General features: G+C 37.4%; 2 protein-coding genes across 2 annotated transcripts in view; both read left to right on the forward strand.

The window, feature by feature from the left end:
* The window catches only part of LOC121962140 (FHF complex subunit HOOK interacting protein 1A-like), a 16697-nt gene extending 6006 nt beyond the window's left edge, over positions 1–10691 (forward strand). The window contains exons 7-16 of the mRNA XM_042512334.1: positions 2326–2430; positions 3461–3604; positions 4373–4540; positions 4707–4786; positions 5585–5757; positions 5842–5953; positions 6787–8051; positions 8186–8364; positions 8473–8593; positions 9689–10691. Of these exons, the coding sequence (XP_042368268.1) occupies positions 2326–2430; positions 3461–3604; positions 4373–4540; positions 4707–4786; positions 5585–5757; positions 5842–5953; positions 6787–8051; positions 8186–8364; positions 8473–8593; positions 9689–9921 (2580 nt within the window). The 3' untranslated portion in view covers positions 9922–10691. The remainder of the gene's footprint in view (positions 1–2325; positions 2431–3460; positions 3605–4372; positions 4541–4706; positions 4787–5584; positions 5758–5841; positions 5954–6786; positions 8052–8185; positions 8365–8472; positions 8594–9688) is intronic.
* Positions 10692–17403: 6712 nt separating this feature from the next.
* On the forward strand, positions 17404–26935 carry LOC121962480. The gene is made up of 10 exons (XM_042512738.1): positions 17404–17637; positions 19973–20026; positions 20866–21011; positions 21798–21989; positions 23243–23276; positions 23805–23884; positions 24276–24366; positions 24559–24666; positions 25005–25175; positions 25796–26935. Exons 1-10 carry the CDS (start codon positions 17607–17609, stop codon positions 25942–25944), a joined length of 1056 nt encoding a protein of 351 aa, XP_042368672.1. The 5' UTR covers positions 17404–17606; the 3' UTR covers positions 25945–26935.

Genomic DNA, 26935 nt, shown 5'->3' on the forward strand with positions numbered 1-26935 from the left:
GAGTAAAAATGTACAAAAAAATGATCTTGAAATAAGCGTAATAACAAAACAAAAAACAAATACACCACAACAAAAAAAGTTATTTAAAAAAATACAAAACACACGTAAAAACAACAATGAAAGAAAGTTTAAAAAATGAAAAAAAAGAGGAAATCATCTGAAAAAGGTGCTCAAAAATTGTAATGATTTTGTAACATCATTTTATTTATTTATTTTTTTCTTTTCCCTAGCTTTTGTAAAAAATAATCTTTTAAATTTTGTAACTTGTGAAACGTTTCTTACCAAGTTAGTTACAGTGAGTTTTCCATGTTTTTATGAATGAGCCGGCTGTGCAAAGCAGGGTTTGGTGCAGCAGTCGTCTCCCCACGGCATTTTAATCTCATTATCACACGTTATGTAATAAACTAATGAGCTCATGCTGCGTCCTCGGGGAGCGTTACAGTGTGTGTTTGTTACAGACGGTTAGGCTGTACAGTGGCAGGCAATTAACCCTTCAGGGCCCGCTTTAATATTAAACACACTCCAATCGCTTTGCAAAAAAAAAATAAGCACTTTTATTATATTATACATTAATATGATGTTCTACTTTCTTAACCAACATCTGTCCTAATAATAAATATCAAATATTCATTAATTTTTAGAATTTTGACCCTTTAAATGCCAGGTTTTTGTAACGATGCCACTATGTTTATAGATGAAAAAAAATATATATATTTTCAAAGTACTCCATGCCAGATTGATTTTTTTTAAATCACAGCCTGAGAAATGTCAATGATTAGCAGCAACACTGAATTTTTTACATTATTATTTTTTGTACAGTGTCAGATGCTCACACTCAAACCGCTCTGAACACAAAATGAACTTTAAAAAAAGGCTATCAAAAATATTAAACATTAAAATTATTTTCTACTTTGATTGAGTTTATTTTTTAACTAACATCAGTCCTAATCACTAATATCAAATATTCACTAATGTTCAGAAATGTAACCCTTTAAATACCAGGGTTTGTGTCATGATGTTTTTAGATAAAAAAAATATAATTATTATCATTATTTTCAACATATAACATGCTATGCAGATTTAATTTTTTTTTATTTTTCTATATTTCATTTATTTATTTATTTAAGGATCGATGGTCATTTTAAAGAACGTGTGGTCTTCAAAAGTTGCATCAAAGTCACGGAAAACGTGACTTTGATGCAAATATATATATATATATGTGTGTGTGTGTGTGAGAAAGGGAGGGAGTGTGTGAGAGGGCAGGCAAAGACACTAAAGCACGTGCAACCTGTGTGTGTGTGTGTGTGTGTGTGTGTGTGTGTGTGTGTGTGTGTGTCCAATTTAAGACCATGTAACCACACTCTGACCTCAATCTTTTTGCAGAGAGCAGATTAGTAAATCAGGGTGAGATTGGCTCGTACTCGGGGAGGATTAGTAAGTCTGCACATGATTGGACGGCTGCCTGATTGTTAGGAGACTCAAGACTGAAGCTGCTGATGCTGATTGTCGCTTTCTCCTCATTCGTCTGCCGTTCTCTTATTAAACGAAAATTTCTGCGAAATACACGTATTTGCTTGCAACCCTCTCATGTTTGTACAGTACATATACAGCAGTGATGCTCAACTTATGGCCCGCGGGCTAAATCTGGCCCCTGATAGGGTCCCGGGTGGCCCCCCAACTATTTTGTAATTCACAACATAAATAAACTAATTGATGCTGGGAATAGTTTTTGTACTTTTAGTGCATAAAACAGCATCAAAATAGAGCTTGTTGATCAAAAAAGAGCCCAACAGAGGTCCTAGCTAAAATCTGAGAAATGTCCTAAAATCTGAGAAATGTCCTAAAATCCCAGAAATGTCCTAAAATCCTAAAAAAACATCAGAAAATCCAAGAAATGTCCCAAAAATCCTACAGACATATATTGGACTGGCCCCCTGTCTCTCAATTAATAAAATTAAAATTATGTTGCCAATTTTTTTTTTTATTATTTTAGGCACTTTTTTAGGTAATTTCCTTGTTTCTGACTTTCCTTTATATTTATTATTTATGTAGTTATTTATTAGTAATGTTTATTTTAGGTCATTTCCTATTAAGTTTCTTATTTCCTTCTTCCTGTGTTTTTGAAATAAATAAAGCCAAATTTAATTTGTTGAAACCATTCACCTCATTCTGTTATTTATAAAATGAGCTGCGCAAATCTGCAGTGCAGTTTAATTTCATCAGAAGTGTGTGTGTGTGTGTGTGTGTGTGTGTGTGTGTGTGTGTGTGTTGTGTGTGTGTGTTGATGTGTGTATTTCGTGTGTGTGTGTGTGTGTGTGTATTCAGGTGCTGGCCACAGGTCTGTCCGGTCTGTACTCGTCTCTCCCGGCCCGGCTGCAGGTTTACAGCGAGGACTGGCACTGTCTGGACCGGGCCGCCGACTGGCAGCAGGTAACCATGACGACCACAGAGCGAGCGAGTGACATAATGACATCATGAATGAATGAACGCATCCGTGACAGCGACGAAATCACAGCGTGAGAGGAGGGAACACGAATAAATGCAAGAATAAAGAGATGAACGGACGACTGAACGTTAGTGAATGAAAGAAGAATCAACACATAAGACGATTTTAGAAACGTGACGACAGTTTACATCAAAGTTACACGAATAACGCTTCAATCACGGGGAGTCAGAGACATCTGCTACGACTGCTTTGTTTGGGGGACACTTCTGCGGCCAATCACAGCAGCCCAAACATGTGTCCAGGATTTTAGGACACTTTTAAGATTTCAGGACGCTTTTAAGGATTTTAGGACGTTTCTTGAATTTTCTAAAGGTTTTTTTTTTAGGATTTTAGGACATTTCTAGGGTTTTAGGATGTCTCTCAGATGTTAGGACATTTCTGGGGTTTTAGGACGTTTCTTGAATTTTGGGACATTTCTAGGACTTTATTACTTTTTTTAGGATTTTAGAACATTTTTAGGATTCTCAGACATTTCTAGGATTTTGGGACATTTTATGATGTTTTTTAGGATATTAGGACATGTTTAGGATTTTTGGACATTTCTTGGATTTTTAAAAAAAAATATATATTTTTTTAGAATTTTACAACATTTTAGGGTTTTAGGATGTTTTCTGAATTTTGAGACATTTCCAAGACTTAATGACTTTTTTTAGGATTTGAGGACATTTCTAGGATTTTTACAATTTTAGGATTTTACATTTTAGGGACATTAGGGTCTTAGCCAGGACTTCTGTCGGGGGATGTGGGGGATCCTCCACTGACACTTTTTATAATAAATCAGCTTGATTTTGGTGCTGTTTTATGCACTCTGCACCTTATGTAAACTAAAAGTATAAAAATAACTCCCGGCGTGAACCACTTCATGTTTCAGAATAGAAGAATTCATGACAGACTGTCTGGATTACTGAATAAATGATGGATGATGTGACTCTTACCGTGTGTTCGGGTGGACAGGTTCCAGCTCTGGTCCACTTCCTGCACTCTCTGGACTTCTGCAGCGCCGTCACAAAGGTCGCTCACCCGTCCATCCGCTCTCAGCTGCTGGGTTACATCTACAACGGCTTCCTGGTGCCCGTGCTGGCTCCCGCTCTGCACAAGGTGACAAAAAATATTCAAATGTACCCACAAAGTAGACTGCAGACAGCCTGAATACCAGAATAAATACTGATATTGTACATTTCTACATCCATGGATAGGTCACATTTCTCTCATAATGCAGCAGAGACCTTCAAACTTTACGACTGTTTACGTTTCAGCAACATTACGGTGAACACGAGGTTATTATTAGGCACAAATAACATGACTGTGATTAGGAAAACATCACGTTTTGCTTCAAAAACCGACTTCTAGTGGCACAAAAAGCCTCTGGAAACACAGTACCGGCTCACTAACAAACACCCACATTCGATATTTTGATTGCTGGTGGAAGTGCAGCAACGCTTTCGCGATAAAAAAGACCCGCATCTTTGGCAAATATCCGCTTGAAACGCAGTAATGACTTATAGAAAAAAATCTATGTTTGGTGGCACAAATGCTGCAGGAAATGCAGTGACAAGACTAAAAAACACCTGCGTTCAATAGTTCGATTTCCACTGGAAATGCAGCAACGCCTCGTTAAAAAAAGACCCATATTCGATGTCAATTTTCTGCCGGAAAAGCAGTCATGACCTGTAAAAAAAACACGTTTGGTGGCACAAATGCTGCAGGAAATGCAGTGACGACTTGCTAAATTAGTGCCCTGTTCAGTGGGACGATTGCAACTGCTTGTTAAAAAACTTGTGTACTTTTATTTTAAATGATCACATTCGTGCTTAAGTAACCATGATGTGTGTGTGTGTGTGTGTGTGTGTGTGTGTGTGTGTGCAGCTGACAGTAGAGGAGGTGATGACCACCACGGCGTACCTGGACTTGTTCCTGCGCTCCATCTCTGAGCCGGCCCTCCTGCAGAGCTTCCTGTCCTTCATCCTGCTGCACACGCACGACAACGTGCACATCCTGGACACACTGGTGAGCCGGGTCAACACACCTTTCCAGGTAACACACACACACACACACACACACACACACACACACACACACACACACACACACACACACACACACACACACACACACACACACACACACACACACACATCTCTGCTGGTGCTGCTTCATGCTTTATGAGTCCTGATTTGTTTGGGACTCGTGTGTCCATCAGCTCGGCACGGTGTCGCTGGCTCTGTTCAGGACTCTGATTGGTCTCTTCTGTGAGGACGTGATGCTGCAGCTCGTCTTCAGGTCAGTCTCACACGGCTCCTTCAAAGTAAAACAAACATTATGAATCAGATTTTGGTGCGTTAACCAGAATATCTACATCTTAATCATGTGTTTTTAAATATTTCTACTTTTCATTCACTAATATTTTAAATGTTGGCTAAATTCTTTAATCTTATCATGTGTGCAACATTTTTATCGTGAGGCTGTTAATATCATGGCGCCCTCTAAAAGTGCAAAATTATATTAATAATATATATAAATTTGTGTAGAAATCTTTGCAATTTAATAAACTGTATGTAAACTGAACATAAAAGAGAACTGTAGTAAATTCATTGTGTGGCCTGTCCAAGTTAATAATAATAATAGTAAATATAATAAATGTAATATATAATATATTATATGTAATATAAAAGTATTATTATTATATGATTATATTTTTGTTATTAATGATATGGGTTAATAATTTAAATGACCAATATATATATATTGTATTATATGTTATATAGTTACTATTTATATAATAATAATTTATATAATAATAATTATTACTAAAATAATATCAACAAATAAAATGTGAATAAAATATTGTACATTGTTTTAGACAATTTTGCAAAAAATGTAAACTAATGTAAATGTTAACTGAATGTAAACGAAACATTAACAGACATGCAGTAAACTGACCTTTGTGTGTCCAAGTTGTTTTTAATGTTTCTTCCCACCGACGTAAACAACCAAACGGCGGATGTTTTTCATGGGGCAGCAGCGATGTCTCCGGGCACTGATGCATGCTGGGACTGACAAGCGTCCGTGTGTCCTCAGGTATCTGATTCCCTGCAGCCACCTGAGCAGGAGGCAGCGCTCCTCCTTGAAGCAGACGGACTGTTACTCCTCCAGCGCCGCCTCCCTGCTGCTCCTGCTGCCCTCCTGGTGTCCCGGGAACCTCCTCAGCGTGAACTCACGCTCAGAGCACATCCACTGGCCCAAAGGAGCAGGTCAGCACCCGTAAACATAAACAAGTAAACACGTAAACACTCTTTAACAGCTGCATCCTGCCACTCACGTGCTGTGTCTGTCAGATCTGTCGGTGTCGGACAGCGTCGCTTACTGTCGAGGGTCAGACTTTCTGATGGACGTAAACTACCTCCACTACCTCTGGGACGCCCGCCAGGCCATCGCCACGTCCCACAGGTCAGTCTCGACGTCCTCTGCCATGAAATCAGTGGACGGACTCTGGATCAGCCTCACTGTAAAATATCAAGTTAAACTTTAAAAAAATCTAGGAAAAATTAAATTAAATTAAATAATTGTAAGTGCGGTTCAGTTCATATCCAAGTACATTTACTTATTTACTCAGAGGGAAATATTGTATTTTTGCCTCGCTACATTTATCTGACAGCAACACGTTCTGCTTAAACAGTTAACTGGCATTTTTCTATATTTTATAATTTAGACTTTTAAAAAAAGTTTTTTCATCTTGTATTTTTTAATATAATTTTATTGGGCATTTTTCTCCTTTTTTATTTTATTTTGAAGTTTGGGGTGTTTTCTTTTTTTATGATGTAGTTTTTTTTTAAATGTTTTTTTAATCTTTTTTTTAATTTGAATTTTTGGGGTGTTTTTGGGAGATATTTTGCTCAAAAAACAACACAATAATTTTTTTGTTTTTAATGTCAATCTAATAGTGGCACTAGTACGTCAGTAGGGTTCATCTTCTGGGGAACAAAAAATTCTGCACCAAGTTTCATAGAAATTAATTCAATTGTTATGGAGATATTTCGCTGAAAAACACACAAAGAAAACCTTAAGGTGGAGCTAAAGAAAAAATGAGAGGATCTCCGTCAGCAGAAATCATCGTCTGGGGAACATGAATATTTGGACCAAATGTCCTCTTGATCCATAAAGTTTTAGTGGAGATATTTCAATCTTTCATTTATTAGACGACCAAACAGACGACCGTCACATCATTTTTTCATTATTTATATCCGACGTCTTCAGTTCTGATGAGGTTTGTTTGTCTGCAGGGCGTGTCGGCTCTGGTCGGCTCGGTATGACGGGGTCGAACCTCCGCCTCAAGAATATCGATCTGACACACCGGGGGACGACGTAGACGACGAGGACGAGATCGTACGGCGAGTCAAAAGCGACTCCATCTGCTCTCTGGGCGTCACTCCTCCGCCGTCAGCCCTCTCCCCGACGCCCTCCTCCTCAGACACCGTATCTACGAGCAACCAGACGGGACGAGCCAGCTCGACCCTGGAGCTGGAGTGGGACGACATCTTCGCAGATGACGATCCCTCCTTGTTGGCATTGACAAACACGGCGCTCGCAAACGGCACCGCGGAGGCGGCCCCACTGCCTCCTCGACACATCCAGGAGATGCGCCGCACTGCGACCAAGCTGGTGTGCGGCTCGTACGTGGAGGAGTCCGAGTTTGAGGACGACGTTCTGGTGTACAACCTCGTCGCCCAGAGAGAATCAAAGTCCACCACTTTGGACCGAATCATGGCGGCAAATCGACGAGCGCGCGGGAGCATCTCGAACGGACGAATATCGACGGCAGCGACGACAACGACAATAACAACAATGCTGACGACTACAGGGAGGACGGTGATGGAGACGGTTAACAGTATAATGTCGACGAGGAGGCGGAGCGAGGACGGAGGGAAAGAGGAGAGACGGAGGAGTGAGGATTACGTGAAGGAGGTGAGGAGGAGGAGTGAGGACGGAGGGAAGGAGATTAACAGAAGGAAGGAGGAAGGAGAGGATGAGATAACGAGGATGGACGTGCAAGGAGGGCGTCAGATTTTCACCAACGGCTTTAACGCAAAGAATCACATCATCGACGAATGTGAGGACACGGACAAAGACTTCACAACTACAATCAGTTACAAACTACACACAAACAACACGCAACATCCATGTTTACCCAACGGCCACTCTGACTTCGAGCCACCTGACGCCACGTCTCCAAATCTGCCCACTAACAAAGTCGCCAACAGCGACGACTTCCTGTCCCGATACCACGAGCTCATGCTGTCTTTAGGGGTGGAGCCGGACTGCGACGACATCACGAACAACATCAGCTCATTCAGGAGGCGGGTACGAGCGCTCAGGCAAAAAATGGAAGAGGAGGAGGAGCTGGGTTTTAGGTCCTCCTGGGACGACGGAGAGGAGGAGGAAGGAGAGGAGGAGGAGGCGATGGAAGAGGAGGAGGAGGAAGAGGGAGGCGAGGAGAGGAGGAGCAACTGTACGAGAGGAAGCAGGAGGCATGGAGTTCCCTTCACAGGTCTGTGTTTTTCAACCCAGTAAGACAATAAAGTGATAAAAGAAGATTAAACTGTTCATCGAGCAACTCGAAAGTTCAAAATCCTGTAGGTTCACATCTCGCACGCTGACCTGTGATTTCCCATGATGCCACAGGTCCGTTCATCAGCGTCCTGTTGTCCCGGCTCGAGAACCTCCTGGAGAACTCCATCGCCGTGAACCTGCTGGTGACGGGCATCCTGGCCCAGCTGGCGTCGTACCCACAACCTCTCCTCAGGTCCTTCCTGTTCAGCACAGACGCACACACCCAGCCCAACGTACGCACGCTGTACCAGGTAACACACACACACACACACACACACACACACACAAACAGGATATATTGATGATTCAAAGGTTCGAAGAATCGAAATGATAACATGTGTGTTCTTTTGCTCCCGTAGGTGCTGGTGTCGGTGCACGCTCAGATTGAACGCTACGTGGCGAGCAGACCGGACTATCCTGCTCTGGTCACTCAGGCCTGGAGGTTCCTCTTGGCTAAAGACCAGGACAGCAAATTTAGAGGTTAAAACACACACACACACACACACACACACACGTTATCTTAAAGGGATCGTTTACCCAAAAGAGATTCGGTCATTATCTGGTCAGCCTCATGCTGATAGAAAGTCTCGTCCCGCCTCATCCTTTGACTGAGCTTGCCGATATTATTACGGTAAGAATCAGGACAGTAATAGGCATTTTTGGTGAAGAGGAAGATCCTTTTTGTTTAACCTGACATGGAATATCATTACAGAAGTCCGAGCCATGCCCCCGAAACTGACCTAAAATCTGAGAAATGTCCTAAAATCCTAGAAACGTTCTGAATCCGAGAACTGCCTAAATATCTGAGAAATGTTAGGAATCCAAAAACAGAAATCCTAGAAACATCCGAGAAACATCCTAAAATCCCAGAAATTTTCTGAAATCTGAGAAGTGTTCATAAATCCTACAAACATCCTAAAATCTGAGAAATGTCCGAGAATCCGAGAAATGTACTAAGATCCTAGAAATAGTCAACATCCTAGAAACTTCCGTAAATCCTAGAAATGTCCTAAAATCCGGAAAAAATGTCCTAAAATCTTAGAAACATTCTGAAATCTTAAAAAATGTCCTAAAATTCGAGAAATGTCCTAAAATCCTAGAAACATCTTAAAAATCTAGGAAATGCTTTGAAATCGTGAAAAATGTCCTAAAATCTAAGAAATGTTATGAAGTCTAAAAAAAGTTCTGAAATCCCAGAAACGTCCTAAAATCTGAGAAACGTCCAAAAATCCGAGAAATGTACTAAGATCCGGAAAAAAAATGTCCTAAAATCCTTGAAACATCTTAAAATCTAGGAAAAGCTTTAAAATCGTGAAGAATGTCCTAAAATCTTAGAAATGTTGCAAAATCCAAAAAATGTCCTTAAACGTAAAATCTGAGAAACGTTTAAAATCCCAGGAACATGTCTGGGGCCTCTGCGACTGGCCCCTGGCCTGCTGTCGTTTTGTAAAAGCGGCCCTCAGACAAAGCGGGCTGAGTGTCTCTGCTGTCGACGGTTTGAATTTCCGACATCGTTTGCAGAACCTTTTTCATATTCGAAGCTTTCTGACTCTTTTGTTTCCCGTCGTGTCTCAGAGTGCCTCCAGTCTCAGGGCGGCGACATCATCCTGGACCCGTCTCTTCCTAACGGCTACGTGAGAAACGCTCTGGCGCTGCCGCCTCTCAACGTCCTGCCACCCTGCCCGCCCATCCCCCCTCAGGCCAAGAGCCGAGTGTTCGCCATCATCCTGTTCGCCGAGTTCCTCAAGGAGCTGGCCGCCATCGCCCAGGAGCACAGCATCGCGCTGGACTGCTCTGCGGAGGAGTAACGGGAGCGCCGTCTGCCGTCCAGCCGTGAAAATCTAAAAATCTGCCTGAGAAACTGCCACTGATGTGCCCGAGAGCGACTAAAGACGAAGACGTGTCGACCTCCAGCAGAGGATGGAGGTCTCGTAAACGTCCTAAAAACACAAGCACAAAAACACGCAACACAAATCATATTATATATATATGTGAATATTGCAGTAATAAATTTGTACAGTACGCTTATATTCAGGGCTGCACTTGAATATTTCCCCCACTGTGAATATGGATATTTATATGTTGACGAAAATGAGATTATTTTGGAGATAATTCAAGTTTTCTACATATTTGTGGGATGAGTGCAAAAAGTTTTCTACACAGTTTTCTGAAATCTTATTTGTTCACGTGGGAAAAAAATGTTGGTTATTTAAGAGTTTTCTAATTATTAAGGTTTATTTAAAAATGCAGAGGACTTTATTTTGGCAATCGTACTCAGGAGGGGAAACTTGACGCTTAAACCATAGAAATAGAAATAACTATTTAAACACATTGAAGTGACTTAACATCAGATTTAGTTAACGTTTATCAACAAAAACAATAACTAACTTAAACCGTTGAAACTTTGGCAAATTGGTTTGTTTTCTTTCGAGAACATGGCGGAAAAAGGCAATGAGCCTCATATTATCAAACAATAAAAAAGGGGCAAAATATTGAAAAAAGATATTCATAATTATCAAAATTATAGATAGAGACATTTTACTAAGATTATTACTTATATTTGTACTTTTTGTGCTAATTTTGGGGTCATTTCTTGGTTGCTCATTGCCTTATTTTCTCTTTCTTCCATTTTTTCTTTAAAGAATTCAAGCCAGTTTGTTCAGGTTTAAAATGTTTAAAGGTTTTAAAACAGAAACCAGGATTTGTGTTTCTCAGAGAAGCTGTTTCCCTTGTGTTGTGTTATTGTACATCTACAGAAAACAGAGGCTTCTCCTGGATTTGAGTTCATTTTTCATTTTATAGTTTAAGCTGAAATTGTGATTTTGGTAGATTTTTTGAGCACTCTGAAACCTGGATCGACATCTGCTCTCTTGTGTTGTGTTCAGATGTGTTTCACAAAAATGTAAACCTTTGAACCCTCAGCAAATGTTGAAAAAACAAAGGAAAAGAGACAAGAAAATGTCCTTAAAATTAGTTTAATAAAGAGAGAAAATTATCACATAAATGGGGAAAATATCAAGAAAATGATATTTCTGATTATTAGAATAAATTATAAATTTAAGATTGGGTCACAGAAAATTATTATTACTTTTTTAAGGTTATTTCCCTTTTTTTATGTCTTTCTGTGCTAATTCCGGGTATATTTCTTGTAGTTTTTCACTAATTTCTTGCTAATTCTTGCTATATATAAATACTATTTGACTTTTTTTTCCAAATTAATTTTTTGGGAGAAATCAAGCTCAGGTTTCAAAAGGTTAAGCCAGATGAATAAAATTATAATATAATACTAAAAAATAACTGTTAATCTGAATCAAAAGGTGCAGAGCTTCTGGGATTCGTTTTGCCAGTTTATTTATGTTTTCCTGTTGTGTCTTTACATGCAAACACAAACACAGACGGAGCCTTATTTTAACCAACAGAGATTTTAGTGCAAGATGCAAAAACGACACGATTTATGTGATGTCTTATTATATCAGAAGTTAATTTCTCTCATTTGCATTTCTATTTATGTGCATTTCATTGTTTTTTGATGTAAAAACGTGATTTATGTAAAGAAATGTCTTTTTGTTCCTTTTCACATGAAAAAAGTGAAATAATTTGCTGTTATGCTTCTTTGGTGTTCCCCTATGATGTTCTGCGTTCAGGTAATTTGGGATAAAAGTTTTTCAAGATATAATTTAACTCAAACTTCAGGTGGCAAAAACAACAGAAAAAACACTTTTTTCTCACAGTGTCTTAAAACAATGCAAAACGACGCAAGTTACAGCGACTGCTTTTGCAAAATTAAATAAAAATAAATGCAGAGTAAACACTATCGCCACACCTTTACTACACAAACTGTGTAATTTTGGATAAATTATGGGATGAATGATGCCACCTGCTGGTAATTTACACCTGGGACATGTTTCTTTTTTTCACTGTCTCGTCTCTGCTTTTGAAATTAATTATTGCCAAAATGAGGTGGAAAAACAATAAAACTGATTTTCAGAAAACCAAAACAAATCTTGCCAGTGGTTTAATCTTAGTTTCTTTTTGTATTTCTTTATTATTTGGTGCAGTAATTTAAAGGTTCTTGTGTTTAATTGGAGGTTTCAGTGGTCTAAACGTGGCAGTTGAACATCTGCTGCTGTCCCGTTAGGAGAGTAACAAATATACAGATTTTTTTGTACAGCAGGATAAAGTTAAATGTCTTATTACATACGAAAATATAAAATAGTTTAAAAAAAATGATACAATTAATATGAAAGCATAGAGTTACCAGGCCAGAAATTAAAAAGATCATTATCAGGGATGATGTCTTGTTAAAACATTTCACAAGTTTCTTGTAAAAATGTGAAAAACCTGAAATGTGAAAAAATATCTTGTGAAAAATATCTTGTTATATCAGGAATGAAAAAGTTTTCTGAATGTTTGGATAATAACTATGAATGGTGTTAAAGGACTAAGGACATTATCTGTGACATTTAGTCGTTCTATGTGACTTAAAGTCTCCCTGTCAACAAACTGTGGTTAGCCAGTTCCTGTTAGATAATTTGAGAAAGATCTGAGGCACAGCTGTGAGATGATCGACGGCAGAGACGCCGTGTCAGCCCATCCGTCAGCTGCAGAAACTTTTTACAAAGAAGAAGAAGAAGAAGCAGAAGAGGGCCGGAGGTGGTGATGATGGCGATTATGAAGGTTTACCTGCTGATATGGATGATAGGTGAGTCTGTGACAGAAACTGTGTTTGACTGTTAATCTTTCCAGCTCAGCTCCTACAATAAGTCTAAAATACACTGTGGAAACTAAATAGTTACATTCAGACTGTTCAGGTCCAAAAATGCTCCATTGAAACCCATTTTTGATCCCACAGCCATCAGAGCAGAAAAGCATGACTTGTGTTATTTCTGGGTGTCATTCTGGGCTTTTGACTCTGAATTTGTCATTTTGACTATTTTCCACCTGATGGCGTCATTTTGACCATATTCGGCATATAGAGGAAATAAATGCTATTTCCACTAGGTGACCTGTCATCAGTCATTATTTTATTTTTTCATCCATAAACATAGTGGCGTCATAACAAAAACCTGGCATTTAAAGAGTAGAAATTCTGAAAATTAATGAATATTTGATATTTATGATTAGGACTGATGTTGGTCAATTGATATTAATGTATAATATTTTTAGAGCCTGATTTAGAAAAGGACATTTATTGTGCAGGGAGGTGTGAGTGTTAGACACTAAGCAAAAAAAAAAAAAAAAAAAAGTCAATGTTGCTGCTTATTACTGACATCCACAGCTGTGATAATAAAGAAAATCTAATTAGTATGTACTATATTGAAAATAATGCTTTTTTTTTCATCTAAAATCATAGTGTCATCATGACAAAACCTGGCATTTGAAGAGTTAAAATTCTGAAAATTAATGAATATTTGATATTTATGAATATGACTGATGTCGGTTAAAAATGAACTCACTGAAATCAGAAAATAATATTAATGTGTCATATTTTTTAAAGCTTGATTTTGAAATGTTTGTAATATTAAAGCGGGCTGTAAGGGTTAATCTCTAACATTACAACATGAGGAAATTTAAAAAATGAAAGATCTGACTGCTGACATCTTTTTCTGATTACATCAGACTGAATATCAACCAGAAAAAATAACTTTAACTTAAAATAACTTTCCATCAATTGCTCTTCCTGTACTTTTGTAGGTGCTGCAGTCATTTTAGGAGATGGAGATGATCACGATCCTCCTGAAATGGACGATGAAGATGACTCAGTCGAAGGCAGTGGTAAATCACACTATAAGCTAACAGCACCTGACGACTTTTCGACAATCTCACCACAATGGCACAACAAAGGTGACCCATCCTCTACTTCCTCCTCTGGTAACTTCTGTCTCCTCCGGTCTATTTCCACCTTCTTTCTCCGTTTATCGCAACAATTAACACAATTTCAGCCAATCCGTGTGAATTCTGAGCGACCGTGCAATTATGTCCAATCACTGCAACTTTACCGCAAATTTTACTATTTACAACCATTACAATCTAAATTCATTATAGAGCTGCATGCAGCGTATTGATCTGTTCAGCCTTTGCATGTTGTTTTTTTTTCATCTAAAATTATTCGTCTCTACGACCTCGCATCATGTCAATCATGTTTATAGACTGAGTCTAAAAACTTTCATCCATTATTAATGTTTTCGGGAACAAGTTTGATTTTCTACGTTTTTTGCACCAGAAGGTACGACCTGAAGTATCTTTCTCTGGATTACATCTGTCCCAGGTATTCGATACATTTGGATATGATATTTCAACTTTCCTCCAAAAATCCAAAAGTCATTTGTAGGCAAACTAAAAAATTGCTCTTAAAAACTGTGGTCGAATAGTGGTCAAAAGACTAAATCTTAACCAACATTTTTGCCAAAACAATACACATATACCTTTATCAAATAGCAAATTATACAGTATTTAATTTGAATACCATACTTAATATTAAAAAGCACAGTTAACTAATTTCTTTTAAAGGCCATGACAATATCTTTTGAATTCAATGTGAACCTTTTGCTGAATGACAGTTAGCAGATAGTTAATCGTGCTCTTATTTCCCTTTAATAACTTGCTTCTAACTTCTGTAAATTATGTTTTACTCTCATTTTAATGGTACACTGTCTTGTCTCTTTGCTTACAGCCACCACAGCCGATGAATTGAAGGAAAATTCTGCTAAAAACGGTGTTGAGAATGAACACAACGCCCTGATGGACTCCTCTGCCTCCGTCACAGCTGAGCGCCACCCACCCAGTCTGCTGCTCTATGCTCTCCTAGCTTTGCTCATGTTAGCATATTAAAAAAAAGAAATATTGTGTCATGATACACAGTAAAACACTTCCAACAGCACAAAAAAAGAAAAAGTGTAAAGAAACACAAAAAGAAAGAAAGTGTAACAGCCTGTTTTGTTATTCATCTGCTGTGACATGCGGTTTGTCTGCTGGTGTTATTTTGGTGTGTTTCTATGCAGATGATGCAGCTTGTTATCTCTGCTTCGCCTCTGATTATCACTGTAAAGTACATACAACTCTCATAATTTATGAGCAAATATTCTTGAATAATAAAGTTTTAAAACTGCTGACAAATTTCTTTCTAATTTCAAATTCAGTTGAGGGTGCTAAAATGTTAGCTTCTGCAGTTTTAGGTTGTGGAACTAATTTCAAGCTTTTTCTCTTTGTGAAAGTCTTTTTCTCAACCTTATTTTTTATAAGGTTGCTGTCCAAATATTATTTTTGCAGGTTTATTATATAGATTCAATGCTAAATAATAAGGAAATATTTGAGTAGAAATCTTGTATTTTAATATTAACCTTTTAGGAATCTAACCTTGATAGTGCAAAAAAATTTTGGCATTATACAAACGTTTTTTGTTTTTTTGTTTTTAATCACTGATATCACTGCTAATTCAGAATGTGTTCTTTTGCTTTTAATACTCAATTACGTTTTAGTGGTAATCCCTACATATAGTGTGTATGAATTATTATTATTATTGTTATCATTTTTGTTTTCTTCAATAGTTTCAGAGTTTTGAGGGGTTTTTTTTCCTCCAAAAAAACATACACCAAACCATTACATTTTTGATAATCATCTTGTACAGAGATAGTAAGAGTACTCAGCTTGTCTGAGCAAAAAGCAAAAAAACAAGATAATCTCCAAAAGCAAAACATTTTTTCTAACGAGAGTGCCATGCTGTAGTTTAAAAATATGTTGCATTGCCGTTAAAGGTCGTCTGTACTGTATGTGGATTCAAACATGAAAGAGTGAGAATTAACACTAACTAAGCACAGCCGAAAACTGAGCAAGCATCCTGTGTCTATCTGGAGCTAGCACTGCGGTCGATGACTCAGTTCCTGAATACTGAGCGATACCGAGAGAGATTTAGGGGGGGGGGTGGGTTGAGATGTCGAAAGACTGAAAGAAGAGAGGAAAGGTTAGAGAAGGGTATAGACTGTGCCAGGGGGAAAGTACCAGAATCAAGATGAAGCAAATAGATAAGAAGTATGTGGACGACTACATGTGATCGCTGCTATGACGATCAATCATCACTCGTCTGTCATGAGGAATTAAACGACAGCAGCAGGTGATTGTTGGCGATCAGCTGTTTCTACCTTCCCACCATCACGAATAGATTTTACCTCTGTGGGAAACACGTAATAATGATGATAATGATCTCAGAACTCACAACTGTTTTCCTTTTTCTTCCCCTGTCATTTTCATCGCAAAAAACAGCCTAAAAATACCATAACTTGTATTGCAATTTCTTAGAAAAGCTGCTGTTACAGCATGCATATCAGGCTGCAACAATCACAAAAAACTGCCTGCAAAATCCTGGGGGGACTGCTCAGTGAAGTCCAGCACTAGACGGGTTTCCATGAACCCTCAAACTGAACAAACTGAGACTGCAAATAGGAAACACGCCTAATGGAAACACGTCAGTTCAGAAAAACCTCCCATTTATCACAATAAAGTTTTTGAGCTTGCATGAGGTGGTATTTCAGGCAATTCAAAAGACAAATATTTCACAGAACTGCTATGGAAACACTTTTTAGACTTTTCGAGATCACATGATGTGCTTGTCAGTAGGAACTGGATCCCTCATGATGCAGCAGCAGCTACAAGAGCTGTTATTGCATCACAAAACTAACAGAAAGTTGAGCAGATCATCTGGAAGTTTTGAATCCACAATTCCTTCCTGAAATCGTGGACTTTCAGCTCCCAGAAATCCCTTAAACGTGGGCGCTCGCCTTTCCATCATGGCTCCATAACACGCCTACGTGGCCTTGGATTGGAAATAATGACGCTAGTGTTGTGGCTGCAATAGAAATAAAGCTGCTAATGTTTTGAACATCCATCACCATTGCTTAATTTTTGCGCAGATCTGTAAGGGAAACCCGCCTACTGATGCTCGGTAATCAGGTCGGGTTCAGTTCATCCCAGAGGGGCTGGATGGGTTGAAGTCAGGGCTTTGTGCAAGTTCTCCAACATCAAAACTGGAAAACAATTTCTTTTCTCACGGGGGAAATTCTGAGTTGAGGTGAACACCGATAAAGTCGAAAGAAAGTTGCTTTCTAAAATATTATTGCACGAAGCAGCATTAAGAAGGATGGAGACCAAACTGCTGCTCTGTGTCCACATACTTTTGGCCTTACAGTGTTAAAACAGACAAAAAAAAGAGAGGAAGAGTGAGAATAAAGCAAGGTAACAAAAGAGAGAAAAAGTGAGTAGCAGGTGGGATGAGAAACAAACAGAGAGAAAGAGAGAGAGCAGCAGAGAGGAAGAGAGAGAGCGGCGGAGAAAAATCACTTTGAAGAAGTGAGACTTGAGCAGAGGAAGAGGAAAACGGTTTAGTGGAAAAAGGAACAAAATAGAGAAAATAAAAGCTCACGTAACAGCCTGCCGATGATCACCGTCTCCCTTTAAGAGGATATTTAACGAGTGAAAGAGAGAAAGAAGTAAATTCACAATGAAGTTTTTCAGTCGTCTCTGCTTCCTCGGTGAGTTCAAACCGCTTACAACTTTATTTTCTAACTTTATTTTCCTCAAGTCACTCTCCAGAGTGATAATAAAAACGTGATTCACTGATTACACATTTGTGAGAACATCTCCCGCGCACACTTCAACAGTCAAAACTTTCCAGGCTCAGATTGTTCTCACAGCCGTCGACTGCAGAGAGCCTCGTGGTTTAAACCTCCCGATGGTGAAATCGCTCTAAATCAGCCGTTTCCACCGTCGAGCATTCATTCATCCAAACTTTCAGGGCTTTGATTTAGTCTTAAATCAACACTAAAGGGTCCTTCAAACGACTTCAAGGTTCATTCAAGGACTCAGAAACCTCTGTCACAGACAGGAAGTAACATGCAGCACACAAAGGCAGCAATATACAAAAAAACTTAGAGACTGAACGTGAATTATCAGGAAATTAGAGATCAGCTCTAAAAAAGTTTAGACTGTAAAACAAAAATAAAAACAGAATGCAAAGATCTGAAAACCCTTTTTTGACTTTATATAACTGAAAACAGTCCAAAGACGAGTTATTCAGTGCACTTCATTTTCTTTTATGCACGTGCACACTCATTTTGGCTGCAACACGCCCAAAAACGTTGAAAAAGGGGCAAAAAAGACTTGAAAAGGTGTGAAATGCGTAAAAAAACATGAGTTTGGAGCATTTCACAGGTGAGCAGGTTATTGTTAACAGATTAAAGTGTCATTAAAAAGTATGAAAGGAGAATCCTCCAAAGGTTCAGTTTCTCAGTGCAGAAATGCAGGAATTTATGGATTTAATCATCTACAATCTATAATATCATCAAAAAATCTGAGAAACTGGAGAAATCTCTGCACTTACAGAGCAAGGCTGAAAATCAATATTGTATTGTGACCTTTGACCCCTCAACCAACATGATTTTATAACAAGTATTAGGAGGAAAACTTTGGAAAGCCATAATTAGTAAACAGTTTGTCACAGAATCTGCAAATACAATATTTTTGATTTTTTTTTATCTGCCTTAAAGACATTTTGCCAATTTTTCAAAAGAATATTTTGGCATGATACTTTTTTATTTTTCTTTAAAAAAAATTGGCAATTTTCTTGCAATTTTTCTATAATAATTGATTGTGATTTTTAAAGAAAACACACCCTCCAGATCACCAAATTGAAACTATTTATCGCAACCAGAAACTGTAAAAACACAAAATGGAAAATTTTTACCAGCTAAAATTTTTGGAGATTTTTAGAGAAAATAGTGAATACAATAATTTTTTTAAATTAATTTTTAATTTTCCCTGACTTCTCTCATCAGCACAACCTCATTTAATTCTACTGTAAATATGCAAAATATTGCAGGAGTTGCTCAATTTAGTAATTTTCTGTTTATTTTGGAGCTCAAAACAAGTTATTACTATTACTGTTATTATTATAAAAGATTTATCACAGTACAACATTAATGTGATTTACTGTGACATGCTGAGAATTGTGATTTATTACCTTTTTAACTGTAAATCGTGTCCCAAAAGGAGAAAGTAAACATCTCTATCATCTAATTAGATAAAGTTTTCAGTCTTTTAATGTGACTTTGGTCTTTATTTAAGCAAAATGTATCTAGTGGACTGAAAAATAAAAAATTGCTTTAATAGGCTCACAAAGTTTGATTTGTATTTTTATTATTAATAATGCATATGATATTAAAAAATCGATCTTGGCACCAGTGTGATACAATATTGCCACACAAAAATATTTTTTGTGAATTTTGCCCCATCCTTATTAAATATATATTCCTGTATACTGCAGATTAAAGGTACATCCAGCATTCATTTGACCTATTAATTTCTCTGATTTGTTGGCAGAAAATATGAGAAAAATATGTAAATTTGAAGTATTTTGCTTCCAAATCTGAGGCATGAAACATTCACACATTACATTAACAAATATGAAATAAATCAGACGATGAAGCTCCAGTTTGCAGATCACCACAGCGCAGAGGTCAAGGGTCAGAGGTCACAGTAGACCAATAAATGTGTATATTTTCCATATTAACGTGCTCATTTGTTATCGGCCTGCTGTCCGGCTTTTCTCTCGTGTCTCTGCTCACATTTTCACACCAGCGTTCATCTTTTTTCACACATTACTAAACCTGTTGCAGATCTGAAATAAAACTTTGACCTCAGCTGTCAGCAACCTGTTTGTTTCCACCGAGCGCGTGCAGAGAAACGCGTTTGTTTTTTTGGCTCGTAGGTTTCTTCACATTACACGAGACATAATCTGTGTTATTAATTCTGATGAATTTAAATTATTCCTGTTATTTTATGTTTAATCTTTCTCTCTTTCTGTCTCAGTTTTAGCAGTTTCTTCAGTTTCCAGAGGACAGAGTGTCGCTGCAGTTACTCCAGGTAACAAGGTGCCATGACAACAACATTTATTAAAAAGTGATTAAACGAGGACCAGCGAGATTTAACAAACTCGGCGCGCTGATCACTTTTAGGGCCACTTTTGCAAACTGACAAGAGGCCAGGGGCCAGTCACAGAGGGCCTGTGCGTTTTAGGATTTTAGACTGTTTTTAAGATTTTAGACATTTCTAAGATTTATGGGTATTTCTAGGATTTTACAGCATTTAATGGATTTTGGGAAGTTTCGAAGATTCCAGGACATTTCTGAAATTTTAGGACATTTTAAGGATTTTAGAATGTTTCTGAGATTTTTGGGCAATTTTAGGACGTTTTTCGATTTTAGGACATTTCTAGGATTTTAGGATGTTTTTAGGATTATAAGGCATTTCTGGGATTGTACAATGTTTTTAAGATTTTTGGGCATTTCTAGGGTTTTAGGTTGTTTCAAGGATTTCAGTACATTTCTAAGATTTAAGGACTTTTTAAAGAATTTTAGGACATTTTTAGGATATTTCTGGGATTTTAGGACATTTTAAGGATATTTCTAGGATTTTAGGACATGTCAAAGATTTTAGGACCTTAGGGTCTCAGTTAGGACCTCTGTCATCTTAATTTAGGATTTCTGACGTGGGAAATCCCTAAATGAAAAGGTTAAAATGGCTCTGTGGTGACTAAATTCTTGTTCTGGTTCCTGTCACTGGGCATGAAGTTATACTGATTTGTTGTCCAGTGACACCGTGCATCAATACCACACCATAAATGACCGTCCCCACATCCTGATCTGTCCCATGCTGGTGTGAGAGGACGTGGTCTGACTGACTCTGTCTCCTGCATGACACAGATCCCTCTGACCCCTTCACTACTACGCCACCACCGATTTTACCGAATGAAACTCATAACGAAGAGTCCCTCTCCAAGACGCCGCCGCCCTCTCCTCAGAATCACACATCAACGAATGTAACAGATCTGCCTTCGAAAAATGTCACAGTAAGTTCTTTTAAAGTTGCACCAGCAGCCTGCAAATATCCAAAAACTCCTTCATAAACTCTCAGCAGCGACTGGCTAAATCTCAAAGTGAAGCAAAACAAGACGGGGTGGGACCAAGTCACGGACGTAAAAAGTCAATTTAAAATAATGCAGAGAAATAGACCAACAACAACAGCAAAAATAGACATAAAAGCAATGAAGCCACAAATAAAAGGAAATAAAATAAATGAAACATAAATTAAAAATATATACATATAACAAAATGTAATATAAAATAATAGATAATTGTTAGGAATAAATAAAATAAATTTAAGTATTTGAGTACATTTACTTTTATATTTTCCATCATTTTCTGTTAAATTTTTTTAATTGAAGTTTTTTAAGGACAATGTGTGAGTGGTTTTGGTTATTTTAACTCACTCAATCAAAGAAACTGTGTTTGCAAAATTAAACAGAAATGTCAAAAAATTTTTAAAAAAGACTTGACTTGGACTTTATGGAACGAGGAATTACTTGTTACCAAGTATTTCCACAGTGAAGTATTGCTTTTTTTTCTTTGTATCTGGAAAATAAACGTGGAGTATTGCTACTTTTACTCCTGTAAAGATCTGAATACATCTTCAACCACTGACATAAAACATGGAAAAAGCAACACATTTAAAACTGAATTTAAATACACAAATAAATAAATAAATTGGTTATTAATTGAGCGGCCTGTCAGAGGCGTTCGGTCAGTCATGTGACGCTCTCACACAAACTCTGACGTCTGTCTGTTGTTTTCTACAGACTGCAGAAGAAGACGGACCACAGAGTCCAGACGGCGGCGTTAAAACAACAGTGGGAGTCAACGGCAACACAATGGCGCCGACGACAGCCCCGGCCAGCACGCCAGGGAGCGGGAGGGGCGGCGTTAACGCTGACATAACGACAGTTGCCATGGTGATGTACAGCACCTCAGCAAAACCAGGTAGGTTACTGGTGAGGGTGCAAAGAGACACATTTACGAAGCACATGGTGCCTCAGTTTGTCTTCCTGTGTGTCAAACCACAACTGCACATATTCTCTGAAACTGTCTCTCTCTCACACACACACACACACACACACACACACACACACACACACACACACACACACACACACACACACACACACACCTCAACTTTAGCTCATATTAGGCCTCATGCAGCAGCAACATCCTCTTAAATTTCCCTCATATTTTCTCTTAAGATAAGCTGATAACCTGGACTCACTACAATCAAAAGTTTCTGCCAGTTGCATCTTGCACATGTCACTTTTTTCTCTTTCAGTTGTATTTTAAAAATTGCCCCTGCCTAATTATCCTTATTATCCTTATTACTATTTATTACAATACAACAACAGTGCTCCCTCATTCTCCCACATTCTTACCTGCATCTTGTTTAATCTGTATATCTTTGATTTTTTTCTGGTATATCTTTGATTTTTGTATTTAAAACCTGTACATTTTTTCTTCTTCTTTGATACATGCCTACTTTTGCACTTTTGTATATTTTATATTTTGTATATATTTGATATTTTATATATTTTTTCTGTACACACGGCTGCTGTGACAAGTTAATTTCCCACAAGTGGGATAAATAAATGTGTCTAAGTCTAAGTCGAAGTCACTTGTCAGAAAAAAAGGCTGTCAGAACGATGTACCGAGCTGCTGTGAAAATATCGGAGTCAGTAATGTTTTATTGATCCGGGGGAAACTGTCTTTTTACAGTCGCCCTGATGCTCCAGCGTCGAGAATTATCACAATTAGAAACAAATAAAAACACAAGTATATGAAATTATAAAATAGAAATACGGTAATAGTACACAAGTTCAATTTAAATATATAAATATTTTAAGTATGTATAATATGCTGAATATTATACATACTTAAATATAATATATTAAAACATAATACTAATATGTGAATATTTAAATTATAATATGGATAATGTGCTGATTGTGTAAGGTGTGCAAAATATAAAACTGTGCCGTAAGCTACAACACAAATATAAAACTATAATGTTAATTAAAAATATAAATATATGTGCAATGCTACAATGAACAACAGAGCTAAAGAATAACAATAAGAATATGTACAATATTTGTCACATGTTAAATGTAGCCTGCACGTGTTTCTTTTGCCTTTATTGTCCACAGGAGGGCATGATCGGACTCAAAGCGCCGAAAAATAACCCGCTTTCTTTCTCTTTTAGGAACACCCACGAGACTCGAGAAGTTCGTCCTGGGGTAAGGATATTGTCATTTTAATTTTTGTATTATTTATCTGCCTAAACCAGAATTTTTTATTATATTTTGATTTATTTATTTACTTTATTTTTGTTTTATTTTATTGTATTCTGCTGTGCATTTTTCACTATTAATACTATTATAGTATTTTCACAATAGCTTTCTAAGGTGCAAAACACACTAAAAAGTCCCCTTATTGTTTAATAAATTCTATGAAAGCACATTGAATTAATATTGAAAAAAGATGTTATTATTATTAATTTAAATTTTGAGGTTTTATTTCATTATAATAATTGTATTTAATCACACCTTTTATTTCATAATGTCACTTTTTTAAAAGTAATTTTGAATATTCTGGGGCTCAATACTAAACACAGTACCGAAATGTGTATTAATTAAATGTTTTATGATTAGAAAATAATAAAAAAAATATTAACTGTAGCATTTATCAATCAATACCTGCTTAATAACTGATTAACTGATTAATCAAACGTTACCTAACGCTAAAAACTGCCTCTCTGTCTTCAGCTTATGTGATCCTGGTTTTGATCATCCTGGTGATCATTGTTCTGTGTGTCATCCTCTACTTCCTGCGGAGGGTCTCCAGGGTAAGACACATTTTTGTTGACTTTGTGACCTGATAACTATTAAAAAAATACAAAACAAAACCCAAAACAAAAAAAGAATTGTCATTAACACTAAGCGGTTTTTAATTTTTTTTTTATTATTACTTCTGTGCTGTGCTATGGCTGTTTGTTAAATAACTTGAAAATAAAGTTTTCAAAAAATATATTAATTGTACAAGTTTAAAAAAAAAAGTGTCCAACAATAAAAATTTTTTGAAAATTGCGAATAATGCAAAAATGTATTGTCCCCGCTCCGTATTAATAACAGCAGTACATCATTAAATCATCCCGTCACGTTATAATAAAGGCAGTTAGCTGATGTTGCATTTTTCGTTATTGCTGACTTGCTCATTTCTTAATTTCTGTTTCACAGACGTACTCGTTTGACCTCCATCGTCAGGTTCCCGCCGGCAATCTCAACGAACCCATCGGCACCTTTGAGCCCGTCTACCTGGACGAACTGGGTGTGTGTGTGTTTATGTGTGTGCGTGTGTGTGTGTGAAGCATTTTTTTATATTTTCATGGATAAAACTGTTTTCTCCTCAACCATCTGTTGCACAAAAACATTTCTGAATGTCGAATTCAGGTACTTTCTGAGTTTCCTGTTTACTTTACTCTGACATTATGAGCACATCCTGACGTGTGTTTTGTTTCAGATCAACCTGCTCCTAAAGATCAAGTTACCACCGATGACCTTTCACCTCCTCCGGTATCAAACGGTACAACTCTACAGCTGGAGGAACGGCGCTCCAATGGAGAAACTGGTACGAAGAATGCCATTTTTTGGTGCTTTTGGTGTCCAATATTTAAAAATACAATTGATGTTTACCATTAGAGAAAACAATATGAGGAAAGTTCTTTGGGTTTGTTCTCCAAAACTCGAAGACAAAGAGTGTGGGGAAACGTTCGGAAAATAAAACGATAGATTTGGTCGCATTTAAATTCTTTTCTGTCCAAATAACCTGAATGCAACGTAACCCAACACACACTGAACAATTCAAATCATCAATTTTACCGAATCGACATCTTTTTACGAGCTTCGGTTCTTTTGGAAAACATCGTCTTACCTTTGCTTCTCTTCTTCTGCTTGCTCTGATTTCAGCTCCACAGGAACAGCCCAATGCAAACGGTCTGGAGTCTTCGCCCACCAGTAACACCAGTCCCTCACTGAACGACAGCCAGCCTGACAAGACATCGAGCCCGTTGGGCAGCACCAATCTGTTCTTCGACGCCACTGGGGAGGAGCAGCAGAACGAAAACAACAACAACCCATGTAAGACACTTTATATAAACACAAACACAAAATTCAAATCAGCATAAAACAGTATTAGAGCAGCTTGTTTCCGTGATAATTAACCCTTAGAGACTTTTTGGTGGATGGTTTTTTAAAACCAGTACCAACATAAGCTGATTTTAGCTGGTCTTTGATGGTCTTAGATAGTCGTGACCCCGTCTATGCTGGTCTTTAATGGTTTGACATGCTGGTTTAACCAGCCTATTACACTGTGCACATTTATCTTAATGCATAACACACGACAAAAGACTAAACTGATTTATATCCTTTGCTTTTCATACTTTCCCCTCATGAAACTATTATTTCCCCAAACTCAAGGACACTGATTTTGTTTGTTTTTGGATAAACCAGTTAGAGTGACCATCACAAGCTGGTAGGACCAGCTAAACCATCAAAAATTATGCAAAAACATACTTTAAGTTGGTCCCGAAAACCATCTGTTTTTTACTGCGGTTATCTTGTGAGATAACGTTAGCTTGTTGGCGACCTTTTACGAAGCTAACGTGCCTATAGCATACTAAGCTAGGCCAAACTTCCAAAAAGAGAAGAAAATGTTTCCATATTTCTTTAAAAATCTAAAATCTCATACTTTTCCTCAGCGGTTTGCTCCAGTGACCCGTTTGTCGAAATAAACCTTGACGAGCCGGCGTGGTGCGATCAGTTCCTCACCTCCCCTGAAGCTCCTTCTTCTGTCCTCCCCTTCACTCCTTTCTCCTTCTCATCCTCCTCCTCCTCCTCCTCCTCTTAGCACCTCCAATGACAACCTGAAGTTAATCCTGGATTAAAAAAAAAAAAAAACCACATAAAAATCTACAGGAATTTTTGTCTTTTATTTCCGGCCTGCTCGCAACTAGCAAGAAATATTTGCTGCTAAAGGGTGTGTAAATCTCAAAAAACAAGCTGTAAACATAAAAAGCTAGCTTTAGCATTTAGTTTGTTGTGTTTTTAGCAATATAAACCGTTAACTAAGGTGGTTTTTATACAAAATACGTTTATTTTTTAACAATAACCATTCTATCCTCAGCTCAAATAGCAGTTAGCTTACTCGAGCTAACTGTTTACCAGCTAAGCTGACAAGCTAGCTGGACGACTCAGCATTTTTAGCAGTAGCTTTAGCCACCATTTGTTTCATCACATTTAAAAATTAATCAGTGTTTAAATCGAGCACTATTACCAGAGTTTAACAATTGTTTCTCAAACTACAACATGTTGCTAGTAAACTATTAAAAAATCTTGTATTTTTACTGTATTTCTGCAGCACGGCCTTCGAGACAAAATGTTTGTTAGCCGCACAAGAGAGCATCAGTTACTGTAAATATGTTTTCTATGTAAAACACACAATCTATAGATTTTCAAAGCAGAAGTTTGAACTGTTAAGTGTGTATAATACTGTTTTTTTGTTATTTGCTTTTTTATAGATTTTTGAAGAAAATATTACAAAAAAAACAGATATAAAAATACATTTATCTGAGGTTGTTTTGCTTTTTTAGGTGGGATGTGAACCAAACTGACAGACAAAATGTAACTTATTGTTTAAAAGTAAAATTGATGTTTTGTTTTTTTTTTTAACCTTTTTTGTTCATAAGTGTTTTTCCAGTGGCTTGTAATTTTGCTTTTTATTTCCTCAGCCATTTTAGCCAGTAACTAATTTTCATTTTCACTCAAAAAACAAATTCCAGTTTGCGGCTGTAATTGTTGCACACTTTGTAACTGCCACTCAATTAAATTTTTTAAAATCA

This window comes from Plectropomus leopardus, chromosome 23 (assembly GCF_008729295.1).
Source record: "Plectropomus leopardus isolate mb chromosome 23, YSFRI_Pleo_2.0, whole genome shotgun sequence".
Lineage (NCBI taxonomy): Eukaryota > Metazoa > Chordata > Actinopteri > Perciformes > Serranidae > Plectropomus > Plectropomus leopardus.